The sequence below is a fragment of the Salvelinus alpinus genome, chromosome 5 (genome assembly GCF_045679555.1).
Source record: "Salvelinus alpinus chromosome 5, SLU_Salpinus.1, whole genome shotgun sequence".
Classification (NCBI taxonomy): Eukaryota; Metazoa; Chordata; class Actinopteri; order Salmoniformes; family Salmonidae; genus Salvelinus; species Salvelinus alpinus.
The window spans coordinates 22,207,949-22,227,048 of record NC_092090.1 but is presented as its reverse complement, the minus strand read 5'-3'; the positions used below and the strand labels follow the sequence as shown (position 1 = coordinate 22,227,048).

The 19,100-nt window shown below is 44.9% G+C and overlaps 1 protein-coding gene across 2 annotated transcripts; it reads right to left on the bottom strand.

The window, feature by feature from the left end:
- Positions 1 to 329: 329 nt before the first annotated feature.
- lysmd2 (LysM, putative peptidoglycan-binding, domain containing 2) lies at positions 330 to 16,095 on the bottom strand. Of its 2 annotated transcripts, none has more exons than XM_071400983.1 (3): positions 15,580 to 16,093; positions 14,193 to 14,545; positions 330 to 800 (listed from the first exon to the last, which is right to left on the bottom strand). In XM_071400983.1, the coding sequence occupies exons 1-3, from the start codon at positions 15,829 to 15,831 to the stop codon at positions 749 to 751; spliced, it is 657 nt and encodes a 218-aa protein (XP_071257084.1). In that variant the 5' UTR covers positions 15,832 to 16,093; the 3' UTR covers positions 330 to 748. The 2 variants fall into 2 exon arrangements, with proteins under 2 accessions (XP_071257084.1, XP_071257085.1); XM_071400984.1 differs by lacking the exon at positions 330 to 800 and adding an exon at positions 13,626 to 13,683 and having other exon boundaries at positions 15,580 to 16,095.
- Positions 16,096 to 19,100: the final 3,005 nt, after the last annotated feature.

Genomic DNA, 19,100 nt, shown 5'->3' with positions numbered 1-19,100 from the left:
GCAACCTAGTTTCAAACACGGAGGAGGAGGAAGAGAGGAGGAGAGGAGGAAGAAGAGAGGAGGAGGTGAGGAGGAGAGGAGGAGGAAGAAGAGAGGAGAAGGAGAGGAAGAGGAGGAGGAAAAGAGGAGAGGAAGAGAGGAGTAGGAGGAGGAAGAGGAGGTAGGAGGAGGAAGAGGAGGTAATACTGGAGGCTTCTCCATCTATCTATCTATCCATCCATCTAGTGGACTGATGCTATTCTAGGAGGGATTGGATCATCAGAGTTAGGGTAAAAGCCAGTATCGAACTAATCCCCCAAACACACACCTGTGTGTTTCCTGTGTATGTATGTATGTATGTGTGTGTGTGTGTGTGTGTGTGTGTGTGTGTGTGTGTGTGTGTGTGTGTGTGTGTGTGTGTGTGTGTGTGTGTGTGTGTGTGTGGTAAACACAGACCAGAGGGTTATTCTGTACAGCAGCAGCATGTAGACTTGTAGTGAGTGGATGAGTGTCATAGTAACAGACTACCTGCTGTTCAGATGATTGACAGCAGTTGAACAGTACAAAACCAGAAGAATACTAATAATACAACGTATGATAATGATACTAATATTAAAAAGGCAAAGGATGAATCCTCAGTTCAAACACTTAGACATGACGTCCAGTGTCATGGTTTGGTAAAAGAGAGGAAGGGAAAGGTAGGAAGGAGTGATGGGTGGACTTGTGGGTAGATGGGTGTTAATCAGGGCTTCAGGTAAACGAGTGTCCTTTAGATCTCCTGGTATGATGAAACAGGAAGTGTGTATTCCTCTTCACTGTCCCTGTGAACAAACAGAACACACACGTTAGCACGCACACACATATCAACACACACATAAACTGTACTGACCACATGCAGACTTTCCGCACCTCATCCACACTCACACCCACAGATATACACTCATCCACACTCACACCCACACAGATATACATACACTCATCCCACACACACCCACACAGATATACATACACTCATCCACACTCACACCCACACAGATATACACACTCATCCACACTCACACCCACAGATATACACTCATCCACACTCACACCCACACAGATATACATACACTCATCCCACACACACCCACACAGATATACACTCATCCCACACAGACCCACACAGATATACACTCATATCCACACAGACATACACTCGTCCCACACATACAGTGGGGAGAACTGCCGATTTTGCAGGTTTTCCTACTTACAAAGCATGTAGAGGTCCAGAAAATCATATTGTATGATTTTTAAGGAATTAATTAGCATTTTATTGCATGACATAAGTATTTGATACATCAGAAAAGCAGAACTTAATATTTGGTACAGAAACCTTAGTTTGCAATTACAGAGATCATACGTTTCCTGTAGTTCTTGACCAGGTTTGCACACACTGCAGCAGGGATTTTGGCCCACTCCTCCATACAGACCTTCTCCAGATCCTTCAGGTTTCGGGGCTGTCGCTGGGCAATACGGACTTTCAGCTCCCTCCAAAGATTTTCTATTGGGTTCAGGTCTGGACACTGGCTAGGCCACTCCAGGACCTTGAGATGCTTCTTACGGAGCCACTCCTTAGTTGCCCTGGCTGTGTGTTTCGGGTCGTTGTCATGCTGGAAGTCCCAGCCACGACCCATCTTCAATGCTCTTACTGAGGGAAGGAGGTTGTTGGCCAAGATCCCGCGATACATGGCCCCATCCATCCTCCCCTCAATACGGTACAGTCGTCCTGTCCCCTTTGCAGAAAAGCATCCCCAAAGAATGATGTTTCCACCTCCATGCTTCACGGTTGGGATGGTGTTCTTGGGGTTGTACTCATCTTTCTTCTTCCTCCAAACACGGCGAGTGGAGTTTAGACCAAAAAGCTCTATTTTTGTCTCATCAGACCACATGACCTTCTCCCATTCCTCCTCTGGATCATCCAGATGGTCATTGGCAAACTTCAGACGGTCCTGGACATAAGCTGGCTTGAGCAGGGGGACCTTGCGTGCGCTGCAGGATTTTAATCCATGACGGCGTAGTGTGTTACTAATGGTTTTCTTTGAGACTGTGGTCCCAGCTCTCTTCAGGTCATTGACCAGGTCCTGCCGTGTAGTTCTGGGCTGATCCCTCACCTTCCTCATGATCATTGAGGCCCCACGAGGTGAGATCTTGCATGGAGCCCCAGACCGAGGGTGATTGACCGTCATCTTGAACTTCTTCCATTTTCTAATAATTGCGCCAACAGTTGTTGCCTTCTCACCAAGCTGCTTGCCTATTGTCCTGTAGCCCATCCCAGCCTTGTGCAGGTCTACAATTTTATCCCTGATGTCCTTACACAGCTCTCTGGTCTTGGCCATTGTGGAGATGTTGGAGTCTGTTTGATTGAGTGTGTGGACAGGTGTCTTTTATACAGGTAACGAGTTCAAACAGGTGCAGTTAATACAGGTAATGAGTTCAAACAGGTGCAGTTAAAGAACAGGTAATGAGTGGAGAACAGGAGGGCTTCTTAAAGAAAAACTAACAGGTCTGTGAGAGCCGGAATTCTTACTGGTTGGTAGGTGATCAAATACTTATGTCATGCAATAAAATGCAAATTAATTACTTAAAAATCATACAATGTGATTTTCTGGATTTTTGTTTTAGATTCCGCCTCTCACAGTTGAAGTGTACCTATGATTAAAAAAATTACAGACCTCTACATGCTTTGTAAGTAGGAAAACCTGCAAAATCGGCAGTGTATCAAATACTTGTTTCTCCCCACTGTATATACACACATCCCCACCCACACTGATATACACTCATCCACACTCACACTGATATACACTCATCCACACTCACACTGTTATACACTCATCCACACTCACACTGATCTACACTCATCCACATCTACACTCATCCACACTCACACTGTTATACACTCATCCACACTCACACTGATCTACACTCATCCACACTCACACCAACTCATCCACACACACACACCCACAGATACACTCATCCACACAGATATACACTCATCCACAGATATACACTCATCCACACACACACCCACAGATATATGCTCATCCACACACACAGATACACTCATCCACACAGATATACACTCATCCACATACTGATATACACTCATCCACACACCACACACACACATTCATGCCACACACACACACACATCACAACTGCTGCCACCAGACTGTTATTATTGCTAAATACTGCATAATTTAAACACTTGCCCCCACAATCCTCAAAACACGTAAATATTGGACTATAAATGATCACTTCCTGTATTATAGTGATGTTAACATGTTTATTCTACTGAGACATTTACTTTATGTTCCTATTTTCATATTTTATAATTTCTTATTGTTGTTGCATCGTCCAGAAAGAACCTGCTGGTAAGCATTTAATTGGACGGTGTATACAATGTGTATTCTGTACATGTGACAAATACAACTAAATAACACACACAAGTCATCAACACACACTAACATAACATCCAGTGAATTCCCTCTATTTGCATATAGACACACCCTATAAGCTGGGTGTTTGCTAACTAAAGCCATCTCAGACCACAATATATATATATATATGTGTGTATGTGTATGTGTGTGTGTGTGTGTGTGTGTGTCAGACTCAAACCCTAGTCATACAGTGCGTTTGCTCCAACAAGAAGCACGCTCCTGATTCCTCACAGACGCCAGAGTAAACATAGACCTGGTGCCAGAACCAGACTGATAACTATACTGTTACTAACCACACAGAACCAGACTGATAACTATACTGTTTCTAACCATACAGAACCAGACTGATAACTATACTGTTACTAACCATACAGAACCAGACTGATAACTATACTGTTACTAACCACACAGAACCATACAGAACCAGACTGATAACTATACTGTTACTAACCATACAGAACCAGACTGATAACTATACTGTTACTAACCACACAGAACCACAGTACCAGACTAATAACTATACTGTTACTAACCACACAGAACCAGACTGATAACTATACTGTTACTAACCACACAGAACCAGACTGATAACTATACTGTTACTAACCACACATAACCAGACTGATAACTATACTGTTACTAACCACACAGAACCAGACTGATAACTATACTGTTACTAACCACACAGAACCATACAGAACCAGACTGATAACTATACTGTTACTAACCATACAGAACCAGACTGATACCTATACTGTTACTAACCACACAGAACCAGACTGATAACTATACTGTTACTAACCACACAGAACCATACAGAACCAGACTGATAACTATACTGTTACTAACCATACAGAACCAGACTGATAACTATACTGTTACTAACCATACAGAACCAGACTGATAACTAAACTGTTACTAACCATACAGAACCAGACTGATAACTATACTGTTACTAACCACACAGAACCATACAGAACCAAACTGATAACTATACTGTTACTAACCACAAAGAACCAGACTGATAACTATACTGTTACTAACCACACAGAACCACAGTACCAGACTGATACCTATAATGTTACTAACCATACAGAACCAGACTGATAACTATACTGTTACTAACCACACAGAACCATACAGAACCAAACTGATAACTATACTGTTACTAACCACACAGAACCAGACTGATAACTATACTGTTACTAACCACACAGAACCAAACTGATAACTATACTGTTACTAACCACACAGAACCACAGTACCAGACTAATAACTATACTGTTACTAACCACACAGAACCAGACTGATAACTATACTGTTACTAACCACACAGAACCAGACTGATAACTATACTGTTACTAACCATACAGAACCAGACTGATAACTATACTGTTACTTACCACACAGAACCATACAGAACCAGACTGATAACTATAATGTTACTAAGCACACAGAACCAGACTGATAACTATAATGTTACTAACCACACAGCACCATACAGAACCAGACTGATAACTATACTGTTACTAACCATACAGAACCAGACTGATAACTATACTGTTACTAACCACACAGTACCATACAGAACCAGACTGATGACTATACTGTTACTAACCATACAGCACCATACAGAACCAGACTGATAACTATACTGTTACTAACCACACAGTACCATACAGAACCAGACTGATAACTATACTGTTACTAACCATACAGAACCAGACTGATAACTATACTGTTACTAACCACACAGAACCATACAGAACCAGACTTATAACTATACTGTTACTAACCATACAGAACCAGACTATACTGTTACTAACCACACAGAACCATACAGAACCAGACTGATACCTATAATGTTACTAACCATACAGAACCAGACTGATAACTATACTGTTACTAACCACACAGAACCATACAGAACCAAACTGATAACTATACTGTTACTAACCACACAGAACCACAGTACCAGACTAATAACTATACTGTTACTAACCACACAGAACCATACAGAACCAGACTGATGCCTATAATGTTACTAACCATACAGAACCAGACTGATAACTATACTGTTACTAACCACACAGAACCATACAGAACCAAACTGATAACTATACTGTTACTAACCACACAGAACCACAGTACCAGACTAATAACTATACTGTTACTAACCACACAGAACCAGACTGATAACTATACTGTTACTAACCACACAGAACCAGACTGATAACTATACTGTTACTAACCATACAGAACCAGACTGATAACTGGTTAGTTATATCCTTCCTATTTGGCCCTGTCCGGGGGTTTCTTCGGATGGGGCCACAGTGTCTCCTGACCGCTCCTGTCTCAGCCTCCAGTATTTATGCTGCAGTAGTTTGTGTCGGGGGGCTGGGGTCAGTTGGTTACCTGGAGTACTTCTCCTGTCTTATCCAGTGTCCTGTGTGAATTTAAGTATGCTCTCTCTAATTCTCTCGTTCTCTCTTTCTCTCTGAGAACCTGAGCCCTAGGACCATACGTCAGGACTACCGGGCATGATGACACCTTGCTGTCCCCAGTCCGCCTGGCCTTGCTGCTATTCCAGTTTCAACTGTTCTGCCTGTGGTTACGGAACCCCTACCTGTCCCAGACCTGCTGTTTTCAACTCTTAATGATCGGCTATGAAAAGCCAACTGAGATTTATTCCTGATTATTATTTGACCATGCTTGTCATTTATGAACATTTTGAAAATCTTGGCTCTCTCTAATTTTCTCCTTCTCTCTTTCTTTCTCTCGGAGGACCTGAGCCCTAGGACCATACGTCGGGACTACCGGCCGTGGTGACTCCTTGCTGTCCCCAGTCCGCCTGGCCTTGCTGCTATTCCAGTTTCAACTGTTCTGCCTGCGGTTATGGAACCCCTACCTGTCCCAGACCTGCTGTTTTCAACTCTTAATGATCGGCTATGAAAAGCCAACTGAGATTTATTCCTGATTATTATTTGACCATGCTTGTCATTTATGGAAATTTTGAAAATCTTGGCTCTCTCTAATTTTCTCCTTCTCTCTTTCTTTCTCTCGGAGGACCTGGGCCCTAGGACCATGCGTCGGGACTGCCGCCCGTGGTGACTCCTTGCTGTCCCCAGTCCGCCTGGCCTTGCTGCTATTCCAGTTTCAGCTGTTCTGCCTGCGGTTATGGAACCGCCACCTGTCCCAGACCTGTTGTTTTTCAACTCTTGATGATCGGCTATGAAAAGCCAACTGAAAATTATTCATGATTATTATTTGACCATGCTTGTCACTTATGAACATTTTTGAACATCTTGGCATAGTTCTGTTATAATCTCCACCCGGCACAGCCAGAAGAGGACTGGCCACCCCTCATAGCCTGGTTCCTCTCTAGGTTTCTTCCTAGGTTTTGGCCTTTCTAGGGAGTTTTTCCTAGCCACCGTTCTTCTACACCTGCATTACTAGCTGTTTGGGGTTTTAGGCTGGGTGTCTGTACAGCACTTCGAGATATTAGCTGATGTACGAAGGGCTATATAAAATAAAATTGATTGATAACTATACTGTTACTAACCATACAGAACCAGACTGATAACTATACTGTTACTAACCACACAGCACCATACAGAACCAGACTGATAACTATACTGTTACTTACCACACAGAACCATACAGAACCAGACTGATAACTATAATGTTACTAACCACACAGAACCAGACTGATAACTATAATGTTACTAACCACACAGAACCAGACTGATAACTATAATGTTACTAACCACACAGCACCATACAGAACCAGACTGATAACTATACTGTTACTAACCATACAGAACCAGACTGATAACTATACTGTTACTAACCACACAGAACCATACAGAACCAGACTGATAACTATAATGTTACTAACCATACAGAACCAGACTGATAACTATACTGTTACTAACCATACAGAACCAGACTGATAACTATACTGTTACTAACCACACAGTACCATACAGAACCAGACTGATGACTATACTGTTACTAGCCATACAGTACCATACAGAACCAGACTGATAACTATACTGTTACTAACCATACAGAACCAACCATACAGTACCAGACTGATAACTATACTGTTACTAACCATACAGTACCATACAGAACCAGACTGATAACTATACTGTTACTAACCATACAGAACCAACCATACAGAACCAGACTGATGACTATACTGTTACTAACCATACAGTACCATACAGAACCAGACTGATAACTATACTGTTACTAACCACACAGAACCATACAGAACCTGACTGATAACTATACTGTTACTAACCATACAGAACCAGACAGATAACTATACTGTTACTAACCATACAGAACCAGACTGATAACTATACTGTTACTAACCATACAGAACCAGACTGATAACTATACTGTTACTAACCATACAGAACCAGACTGATAACTATACTGTTACTAACCATACAGAACCAGACTGATGACTATACTGTTACTAACCACACAGAACCAGACTGATGACTATACTGTTACTAACCACACAGAACCAACCACACAGAACCAGACTGATAACTATACTGTTACTAACCACACAGCACCATACAGAACCAGACTGATAACTATACTGTTACTAACCACACAGAACCAACCACACAGAACCAGACTGATAACTATACTGTTACTAACCACACAGTACCATACAGAACCAGACTGATAACTATAATGTTACTAACCACACAGAACCAGACTGATAACTATACTGTTACTAACCATACAGAACCAGACTGATAACTATACTGTTACTAACCACACAGAACCAGACTGATAACTATACTGTTACTAACCACACAGAACCATACAGAACCAGACTGATAACTATACTGTTACTAACCATACAGAACCACACAGAACCAGACTGATAACTATAATGTTACTTACCACACAGAACCATACAGAACCAGACTGATAACTATACTGTTACTAACCAAACAGAACCATACAGAACCAGACTGATAACTATAATGTTACTTACCACACAGAACCATACAGAACCAGACTGATAACTATACTGTTACTAACCACACAGAACCATACAGAACCAGACTGATAACTATACTGTTACTAACCATACAGAACCAGACTGATAACTATACTGTTACTAACCACACAGAACCACCGTACCAGACTAATAACTATACTGTTACTAACCACACAGAACCAGACTGATAACTATACTGTTACTAACCACACAGAACCATACAGAACCAGACTGATAACTATACTGTTACTAACCATACAGAACCAGACTGATAACTATACTGTTACTAACCACACAGAACCACCGTACCAGACTAATAACTATACTGTTACTAACCACACAGAACCACAGTACCAGACTAATAACTATACTGTTACTAACCACACAGAACCAGACTGATAACTATACTGTTACTAACCATACAGAACCAGACTGATAAATATACTGTTACTAACCACACAGAACCACACAGTACCAGACTGATAACTAAACTGTTACTAACCACACAGAACCAGACTGATAACTATACTGTTACTAACCATACAGAACCAGACTGATAACTATACTGTTACTAACCACACAGCACCATACAGAACCAGACTGATAACTATACTGTTACTAACCACACAGAACCAGACTGATAACTATACTGTTACTAACCACACAGTACCATACAGAACCAGACTGATAACTATACGGTTACTAACCACACAGAACCAGACTGATAACTATACTGTTACTAACCACACAGAACCAGACTGATAACTATACTGTTACTAACCATACAGAACCACACAGAACCAGACTGATAACTATACTGTTACTAACCCCTCAGAACCAGACTGATAACTATACTGTTACTAACCATACAGAACCATACAGAACCAGACTGATAACTATACTGGTACTAACCACACAGAACCATACAGAACCTGACTGATAACTATAATGTTACTAACCACACAGAACCACACAGAACCAGACTGATAACTATACTGTTACTAACCACACAGAACCAGACTGATAACTATACTGGTACTAACCATACAGAACCATACAGAACCAGACTGATAACTACACTGTTACTAACCACACAGAACCATACAGAACCAGACTGATAACTATAATGTTCCTAACCACACAGAACCAGACGGATAACTATACTGTTACTAACCACACAGAACCATACAGAAACAGACTGATAACTATACTGGTACTAACCATACAGAACCATACAGAACCAGACTGATAACTACACTGTTACTAACCACACAGAACCAGACTGATAACTATACTGTTACTAACCACACAGAACCAGACTGATAACTATACTGTTACTAACCATACAGAACCATACAGAACCATACAGAACCAGACTGATAACTATACTGTTACTAACCACACAGAACCATACAGAACCAGACTGATAACTATACTGTTACTAACCACACAGAACCAGACTGATAACTATACTGTTACTAACCACACAGAACCAGACTGATAACTATACTGTTACTAACCACACAGAACCATACAGAACCAGACTGATAACTATACTGGTACTAACCATACAGAACCATACAGAACCAGACTGATAACTACACTGTTACTAACCACACAGAACCATACAGAACCTGACTGATAACTATACTGTTACTAACCACACAGAACCATACAGAACCAGACTGATAACTATACTGTTACTAACCACACAGAACCAGACTGATAACTATACTGTTACTAACCACACAGAACCATACAGAACCAGACTGATAACTATACTGGTACTAACCACACAGAACCATACAGAACCAGACTGATAACTATAATGTATAATGGCCCCCTTGAGGCCTCCTATGTGACCTAATAGGGATGCATCGCAATAGTCTACAGTCGAGCTTGGACCATAAACCCCAAATTACCAATACCGACATTTCTAACTCATACCCAAGCAATTTTCCCCCTAGACTGTTTTCAGATAAGTGGACAGGAAGGAGAGGTAGACAGGAAGGAGAGGTGGACAGGAAGGAGAGGTGGACAGGAAGGAGAGGTGGAGGTGACAAGGTGATAGAGGCTTCCTCTCCTTAACTATTAGATAATAGTAATTAGGTCAGCCTGCTGCTGTGACCTGAGCACCGTGTGACCTGAGCACCATACTGCTCCCCGAGCATTGTTCATCCATTATTCAGACTCAATAAGGCACCACGGCAACCCACATTCCAATTAGACCAGCAGGTGTGTGTGTCTCAGAGTGACAGCACAGACTGCCTGTTACCAACTATGACTGTGCTCAGCTGCAGAACATCTAACCCAGTTTCCAGTACCAAGTCTCAGATCATGTAAAGCTTGCTTTACTCCATAGCTTCAAAACTATATTAAAACTATATTTAAAACTGTATTTCTCTTTCATCCATAGCTCTGTATTAAACATTTTGAGAGTGGTTACATTTCTCCAGCCGCATCCCTCAACTGTTAACCAAAACAAGTGGCAGGATGACGGCTTGTTGTTTTCTAATCCCAGATTGCCCGTTTAAACCAGTTTCACTTCAAGGAAACCATGACATTTCCTCTAAATCCTGTAACATATCTGTTAAACCACAGAGCACTGAACCCTAATACTGCCCAGCTGTAGGTTGATCAGGTTATGGTCTCCTTAGAGACCTGGGGACGTAGGCGTCAACCCTCCGGGGACGTAGGCGTCAACCCTCCGGGGACGTAGGCGTCAACCCGTCCGGGGACGTAGGCGTCAACCCGTCCGGGGACGTAGGCGTCAACCCGTCCGGGGACGTAGGCGTCAACCCGTCCGGGGACGTAGGCGTCAACCCGTCCGGGGGCGTAGGCGTCAACCCGTCCGGGGGCGTAGGCGTCAACCCTCCGGGGGCGTAGGCGTCAACCCTCCGGGGACGTAGGCGTCAACCCTCCGGGGGCGTAGGCGTCAACCCTCCGGGGGCGTAGGCGTCAACCCTCCGGGGGCGTAGGCGTCAACCCTCCGGGGACGTAGGCGTCAACCCTCCGGGGACGTAGGCGTCAACCCTCCGGGGACGTAGGCGTCAACCCTCCGGGGACGTAGGCATCAACCCTCCGGGGACGTAGGCATCAACCCTCCGGGGACGTAGGTATCAACCCTCCGGGGACGTAGGTATCAACCCTCCGGGGAAGTAGGTATCAACCCTCCGGGGACGTAGGTATCAACCCTCCGGGGACGTAGGTATCAACCCTCCGGGGACGTAGGTATCAACCCTCTGGGGACGTAGGTATCAACGTTCTCAGAGTAGGCGTGGTGCTATAGGGTTAGTTTCCCCTCTACAGGCAATCTAAAGGCGTCCACATACATAGGTTGAGTTTGCTCCTAGCAGAATTCAGCTAAGCCAAGTGAACGTCTGTTTTTGCATACGCCCTTAAAATACCTTCGCTTTAAAAACAAGAAAAGCATCAATATTACCGTTTGTCCCTCTTGAGACACTGTAGCAGCAAGTACAGTTCCTCAAAATAGTCTGAATTAATCTAAGATAAAATGAATTACAGATTTCTTAGTTGACGTTTTTGCCGAGGTCTCAGTCACGCAATTTTACATCTAACTAAGATACAGTATTATCTGGTACAGTATTTCTCAAGTGAACAAAATGTGCATGAAAACTAGTTGCCGTCGAATGACAACAAACACTTAATTGAAGAATCCGCACTGTTGACCAATCACCAACGAAGGATCGTAGACTTCAGCTACCGAAGAAAAAACGTGCTCAAACAGACGGAAAGATGGTATATATGGTATATGGTAAGCCTTATTCCTTGTGATCTAAAAGGCTAAACTGATCCTAGATCAGCACTCCTACTCTGAGACACTTTGTGGATGCAGCCCCTGGCCTAGCCAGGGAGAGAGCGCAGTTACTGCCAGCGTGACTCAGGACTGACTTGGCAGTTCCTCTAACTTAAATAGTATGTGTGTGTGTGTGGAGAGTGTGTGCATTAGTGTGCACATGCCAGTCAACTTGCCGATCTTCACAGACGTGACTGTGTCTCAGCACGCATAGTCAGCGAGACAAGCTCAGGCCTGACTTATGCTGAATTCCAAATAGACCCCACTCCCCTAGAGACCCTACTCCCCTAGACGGCCCCTACTCCCCTAGACGGCCCCTACTCCACTAGACGGCCCCTACTCCACTAGACGGCCCCTACTCCACTAGACGGCCCCTACTCCACTAGACGGCCCCTACTCCACTAGACGGCCCCTACTCCCCTAGAGGGACCCTACTCCCCTAGACGGCCCCTACTCCCCTAGACGGCCCCTACTCCACTAGACGGCCCCTACTCCACTAGACGGCCCCTACTCCACTAGACGGCCCCTACTCCACTAGACGGCCCCTACTCCACTAGACGGACCCTACTCCCCTAGACTCCTGAAATCTGAAATGGTTGAATAGGTGGAGGACTTCTCCCTCCCTCCCTCTTTCAGTCTTCCCTTTCTATCTCACTCTTCCTCTCTTTCTCAGTCTGGGATCTACAAACTACTCTGCAAAAACAAAACATGTCATTGCTTGTTGTTTGCTTGTCTCTCAGTCGTGTAACGTCATCCGTTTGGAATGTAATCTGAGCAGTAATAGAGGTTTAACAGATAGGCTGTACTGAGAGTCAGGTGGCCTGGGATCAGACCAAGACACTGTGGATGGACATCTCTCTCCTGACGCATCAGTACACACACACAGGGTGAAGGCATCTGCAGTGACAACATCTTCTGCTCTCAGCCTCCTACGCCACACTCACTCACTGTCTCTCTCACACACACACACCTGATCTCAGCCCCTCACCACCCACAGTTTGGCAGGAAGTCTGCATGACTCAACATTTATGACTAGCAGCCAATCGCAGGCCAGGAGAGAGGGGCACTGGCCAGTGGGAACTCAGAATCCGACAGGCATCCGTCACCTGCATCTGAGTAAGCAGGACGTCACACTTCCACAGGCAGCTTTCTGATTCGACGTCTCGCTCACAGGCAGTCTGCTGATTTGACTGCTGGTTTGAGTGATGCGCCTGGACGAAGCAACTTTTAACTAAGACAAGAGTTGGCTAAAGGACAACTGCTAGTCTGAATTTCTAGTCTGAAAACCACTGCTAGCTCCTACCACTTCGTTAGACTTGAGGATTTGTGTTACCTACCCCAAGCTGATTGGTTTTATCTTAGCGGGCGAACACGTCCTGTGGTATGCAGAAGGGATAAGGTGAATGGTTGTCAACTCAGTTGTTCAGTTCAATGTGGTTCACTGAGTGTGCCAGGGGCAAATCTGACATTGAACACTATTACCTATATAGTGCACTATTTCAAATGGCACCCTATTCCGAACATAGGGCTATGGTCAAAAGTAGAGCACTATAGGCTCCCGAGTGGCGCAGCGGTCTAAGTGCTGGAGGCGTCACTACAGACCCTGGTTCGATTCCAGGCTGTGTCACAACCGGCCGTGATTGGGAGTCCCATAGGGCGGCTCAAAATTGGCCCAGCGTTGTCCGTGTTAGGGTTTGGCCGGGGTAGGCCGTCATTGTAAATAAGAATCTGTTCTTAACTGACTTGCCGAGTTAAATAAAGCTTAAATAAAAATAAATAAATAGGCCCTGTTCAAAAAGTAATGTACTAAATATGGACTAAGGTGCCATTTTGGACGAAACCCATGTGACTGGCTATCACCACATTGGCGTATTCCAACTCTTACCTCACTTCCTCTTCTTTGAGCCTGCGTGCTGCCTGCTTTGACTGTTTAATCTGCAAGTCCAGTCTGTGCAGGAAGTCTTGAGCCGACAGCTCTTCTGGCTGGGGCCGTTTATAACTACTACTGTCCTTATCCCCAGGGCCAGGGGCCGGAGGCGGCGAGGGGTCCTCCTCAGTGTCCCTGTCCTGCCCCACAGACAGGGGGTGGAAGTCCTGGTGCTGGGGATCTCCGTCGGGGGACTCTAGAGACAGGCCGTTGAAGGGAGAGTTCTCTGAGACCACAGGGATGTTGAGGGTGTTACGCAGGAAGATACAGTCGTTACTGAACAGCTTGTTAGTCCTCTTGATCTGCTCCATCTGGAATCATATATGTGACATAACGATTATAACACATTAATAACATGGTATAACAAAACAATAACAGTATTAATAACAGGTTAACAAAGCAATAACATCAGTATTAATAACTGCAGTCACAAAGCAGTCATAACATATAGAAATACTAACAAGATTGTAATAACAAGGCAGTAACAACAGTATCAATACTGATAGAAATGTAGGTAGTAACACATGTTGTTATTGAGTGAGAGATGAGCAATGTACTCTGTCAGGAAGTACATTGTCTGTCAGGAAGACAGACACTCCTAGAAGCCCCTAGGGCAGGGATGGGCTACTCCAGTCCTGGAGGGAGAGTGTGTGCAAGCATTTGTTTCACCACAATACTAACACACCAGATTAAAGGAAAACCAGCACACTGTGCTCCTTCAGGACTGGAGTAGTCCACAATGGTCATCAGTGACAGTGAGCTACAGAGATGGGAATGATGACTGCCAAACACTGCACGTGGCTGAAGTTCCTCACACAAGATCACATGACCCTTTGTGTAGCCTGTTCGTTCCAGTACTCTATTGCACTGGTGTCCTACAGGTATGGAGACAGTAGCCAACAGTGCTACACAGCACATTCTGTTATGAGTCATGATGACCATGTTGTTAATGCAACAATGTGACAATGTAGCTAATGTGGAGCAGGGACGCAACGCTCAGGCCTTGAATGGGATGAAATCTGATACTGAAGTTTCTGGGTCGAAGCCTGCCCAGTCCGTCCGTTGCATTCAGGTATCATGAGAGTAAGTCATAAATGTTTGGATCTAATAATAATTTAATCGTGTAGTAGGTCTATGCTAGTTCAATCTTGCAAGCCCTGGTTTTATTATACTCGCGACCATGATATGACAGCGTAGCAAATAGGTGGTCCCAAAAAAATGCTCGCATGCATGACAGTTGATGAAAACAAATGCGCGGTGAATGAGATTTCACATTTTAATATCCACAACCATAACACACAAGACATTCACACAAGACGTGTGTGTGTGCCGGTAATAACCTTACCGTTACTTCGTATTTGAGGGCTATGCCCTGCAAAGTGTCGCTGTCTGTGACCCGATGCTCTATGTATTTCTCGCCGAGAGAAGCCGCGACGCTAGCCGTACTCCCGTAAGACCGGATCTTGGTTCGGGCCAGACTCTGAGACAGTTCACTATCGGATTCTGAACCGGACCGGGACCGGGGAAAGATGGGCTGTCCGATACCAAACCTCGCTCCACCATCCCTCATCGGCAGGACAGGCGAGTACTCCGCCATCTTCTCTCGGTAGCTGCTGGTTGGTTTGTGATGCGCCGACTGCACTCAGCTAACCTGGGCTAGGAGGTAGCCAAGTGGCTGGCTAGCTTACTCAGTCAGGCTGCGGGAAGATTGCCATTTCTAGTTTGGTGACACATGTCGATCCTGTGTGAATGTGGCATATTTCAGGTCAGGCAAAACCGAGCCGTTCGCTGTTTGGTGCCACAGACAGACAGACAGACACTCACATACAGTCGTTACTTACTTACGTTGCAGACGTAAAAAAAAACGTACGCTCGGTGTGAATTTGGGGCAATGCAATTGGATACGCACTCCAGCGTGTCTTCGCCGCTCCAAGCCTGTGACGTCACCAGTGTCATTTGAGAGTACAGTTTTGGCATACTGCCAGCTAGGGCCCAAACATGCAGATGTTGTTTTACAGTAGGCCTATCTGATAAAAAAAAAATCAGTCTACTTTAAAAATATATATATGTTCACACCAAACCATTGTGAAATAGAGTGAATATATATTTTATTGTCGATTTGATTAGAATAGCACCCATGGATGGAGAGCAATTTTGGGGTTAAGTGCCTTGCTCAAGGACACAGCAGTGGTTTGTGGGCCTACCTACCAGCCTGAGGCTGCTGCTACTGCCTGGTTGTCCTTCTTGGTAAGTTCCATGTCCCTGTGAGCTGTGTGTCTGTGGAATGTAACAATGACCAGGGACACAGGGGCAGGGGAGGAGGAGAGGGGGGGGGGGGGGGGGGGGTGATGGGGGGAGGGAATATGGGGGAGGTATAGGTAGGGAGAAATCATTTTCATGTGGGAAGAACATTCAGCAACCCACGTCACCAATGTGATTCCTTGTGAGTGTGTGTGATTATTTCACTTTTGTTTATTCATTTCACTTGCTTTGACAATGTAAACATATTTTTCCCATAAAGCCTCTTGAATTGAATTGACTATTAAAACACTGTAAATAGCCGTAATATTTGAAATGCGTCTATTCCTTTGAAACTTGTGAGGGTAATGTTTACTGTTCATTTTTGATTGATTATTTCACTTTTATTTAATATCTATCACTTGCCTTGGCAATGTAAACTTAGAGAGAGAGAGAGAAAGAGAGAGAGAGAGAGAGAGAGAGAGAGAGAGAGAGAGAGAGAGAGAGAGAGAGAGAGAGAGAGAGAGAGAGAGAGAGAGAGAGAGAGAGAGAGAGGGGTGGATGGTGGTTTAGGAGAGTCTCTCATAGAGGAGTGGATGGTGGTTTGGGAGAGTCTCTCATAGAGGAGTGGATGGTGGTTTGGGAGAGTCTCTCATAGAGAGGAGTGGATGGTGGTTTGGGAGAGTCTCTCATAGAGGAGTGGATGGTGGTTTAGGAGAGTCTCTCATAGAGAGGAGTGGATGGTGGTTTGGGAGAGTCTCTCATAGAGGAGTGGATGGTGGTTTGGGAGAGTCTCTCATAGAGGAGTGGATGGTGGTTTGGGAGAGTCTCTCATAGAGGAGTGGATGGTGGTTTGGGAGAGTCTCTCATAGAGAGGAGTGGATGGTGGTTTGGGAGAGTCTCTCATAGAGGAGTGGATGGTGGTTTGGGAGAGTCTCATAGAGGAGTGGATGGTGGTTTAGGAGAGTCTCTCATAGAGGAGTGGATGGTGGTTTAGGAGAGTCTCTCATAGAGGAGTGGATGGTGGTTTGGGAGAGTCTCTCATAGAGAGGAGTGGATGGTGGTTTGGGAGAGTCTCTCATAGAGAGGAGTGGATGGTGGTTTGGGAGAGTCTCTCATAGAGAGGAGTGGATGGTGGTTTGGGAGAGTCTCTCATAGAGAGGAGTGGATGGTGGTTTGGGAGAGTCTCTCATAGAGAGGAGTGGATGGTGGTTTGGGAGAGTCTCTCATAGAGGAGTGGATGGTGGTTTGGGAGAGTCTCTCATAGAGGAGTGGATGGTGGTTTGGGAGAGTCTCATAGAGGAGTGGATGGTGGTTTGGGAGAGTCTCTCATAGAGAGGAGTGGATGGTGGTTTGGGAGAGTCTCTCATAGAGGAGTGGATGGTGGTTTGGGAGAGTCTCTCATAGAGGAGTGGATGGTGGTTTAGGAGAGTCTCTCATAGAGAGGAGTGGATGGTGGTTTAGGAGAGTCTCTCATAGAGGAGTGGATGGTGGTTTGGGAGAGTCTCTCATAGAGGAGTGGATGGTGGTTTGGGAGAGTCTCTCATAGAGGAGTGGATGGTGGTTTGGGAGAGTCTCTCATAGAGGAGTGGATGGTGGTTTGGGAGAGTCTCATAGAGGAGTGGATGGTGGTTTGGGAGAGTCTCTCATAGAGAGGAGTGGATGGTGGTTTGGGAGAGTCTCTCATAGAGGAGTGGATGGTGGTTTGGGAGAGTCTCTCATAGAGGAGTGGATGGTGGTTTGGGAGAGTCTCTCATAGAGGAGTGGATGGTGGTTTGGGAGAGTCTCTCATAGAGAGGAGTGGATGGTGGTTTGGGAGAGTCTCTCATAGAGGAGTGGATGGTGGTTTGGGAGAGTCTCATAGAGGAGTGGATGGTGGTTTGGGAGAGTCTCTCATAGAGGAGTGGATGGTGGTTTGGGAGAGTCTCTCATAGAGAGGAGTGGATGGTGGTTTGGGAGAGTCTCATAGAGGAGTGGATGGTGGTTTGGGAGAGTCTCTCATAGAGGAGTGGATGGTGGTTTAGGAGAGTCTCTCATAGAGAGGAGTGGATGGTGGTTTGGGAGAGTCTCTCATAGAGGAGTGGATGGTGGTTTGGGAGAGTCTCTCATAGAGAGGAGTGGATGGTGGTTTGGGAGAGTCTCTCATAGAGAGGAGTGGATGGTGGTTTGGGAGAGTCTCTCATAGAGGAGTGGATGGTGGTTTGGGAGAGTCTCTCATAGAGAGGAGTGGATGGTGGTTTGGGAGAGTCTCTCATAGAGGAGTGGATGGTGGTTTGGGAGAGTCTCTCATAGAGGAGTGGATGGTGGTTTGGGAGAGTCTCTCATAGAGGAGTGGATGGTGGTTTGGGAGAGTCTCTCATAGAGGAGTGGATGGTGGTTTGGGAGAGTCTCTCATAGAGAGGAGTGGATGGTGGTTTGGGAGAGTCTCTCATAGAGAGGAGTGGATGGTGGTTTGGGAGAGTCTCTCATAGAGGAGTGGATGGTGGTTTGGGAGAGTCTCTCATAGAGCGGAGTGGATGGTGGTTTGGGAGAGTCTCTCATAGAGGAGTGGATGGTGGTTTGGGAGAGTCTCTCATAGAGAGGAGTGGATGGTGGTTTGGGAGAGTCTCTCATAGAGAGGAGTGGATG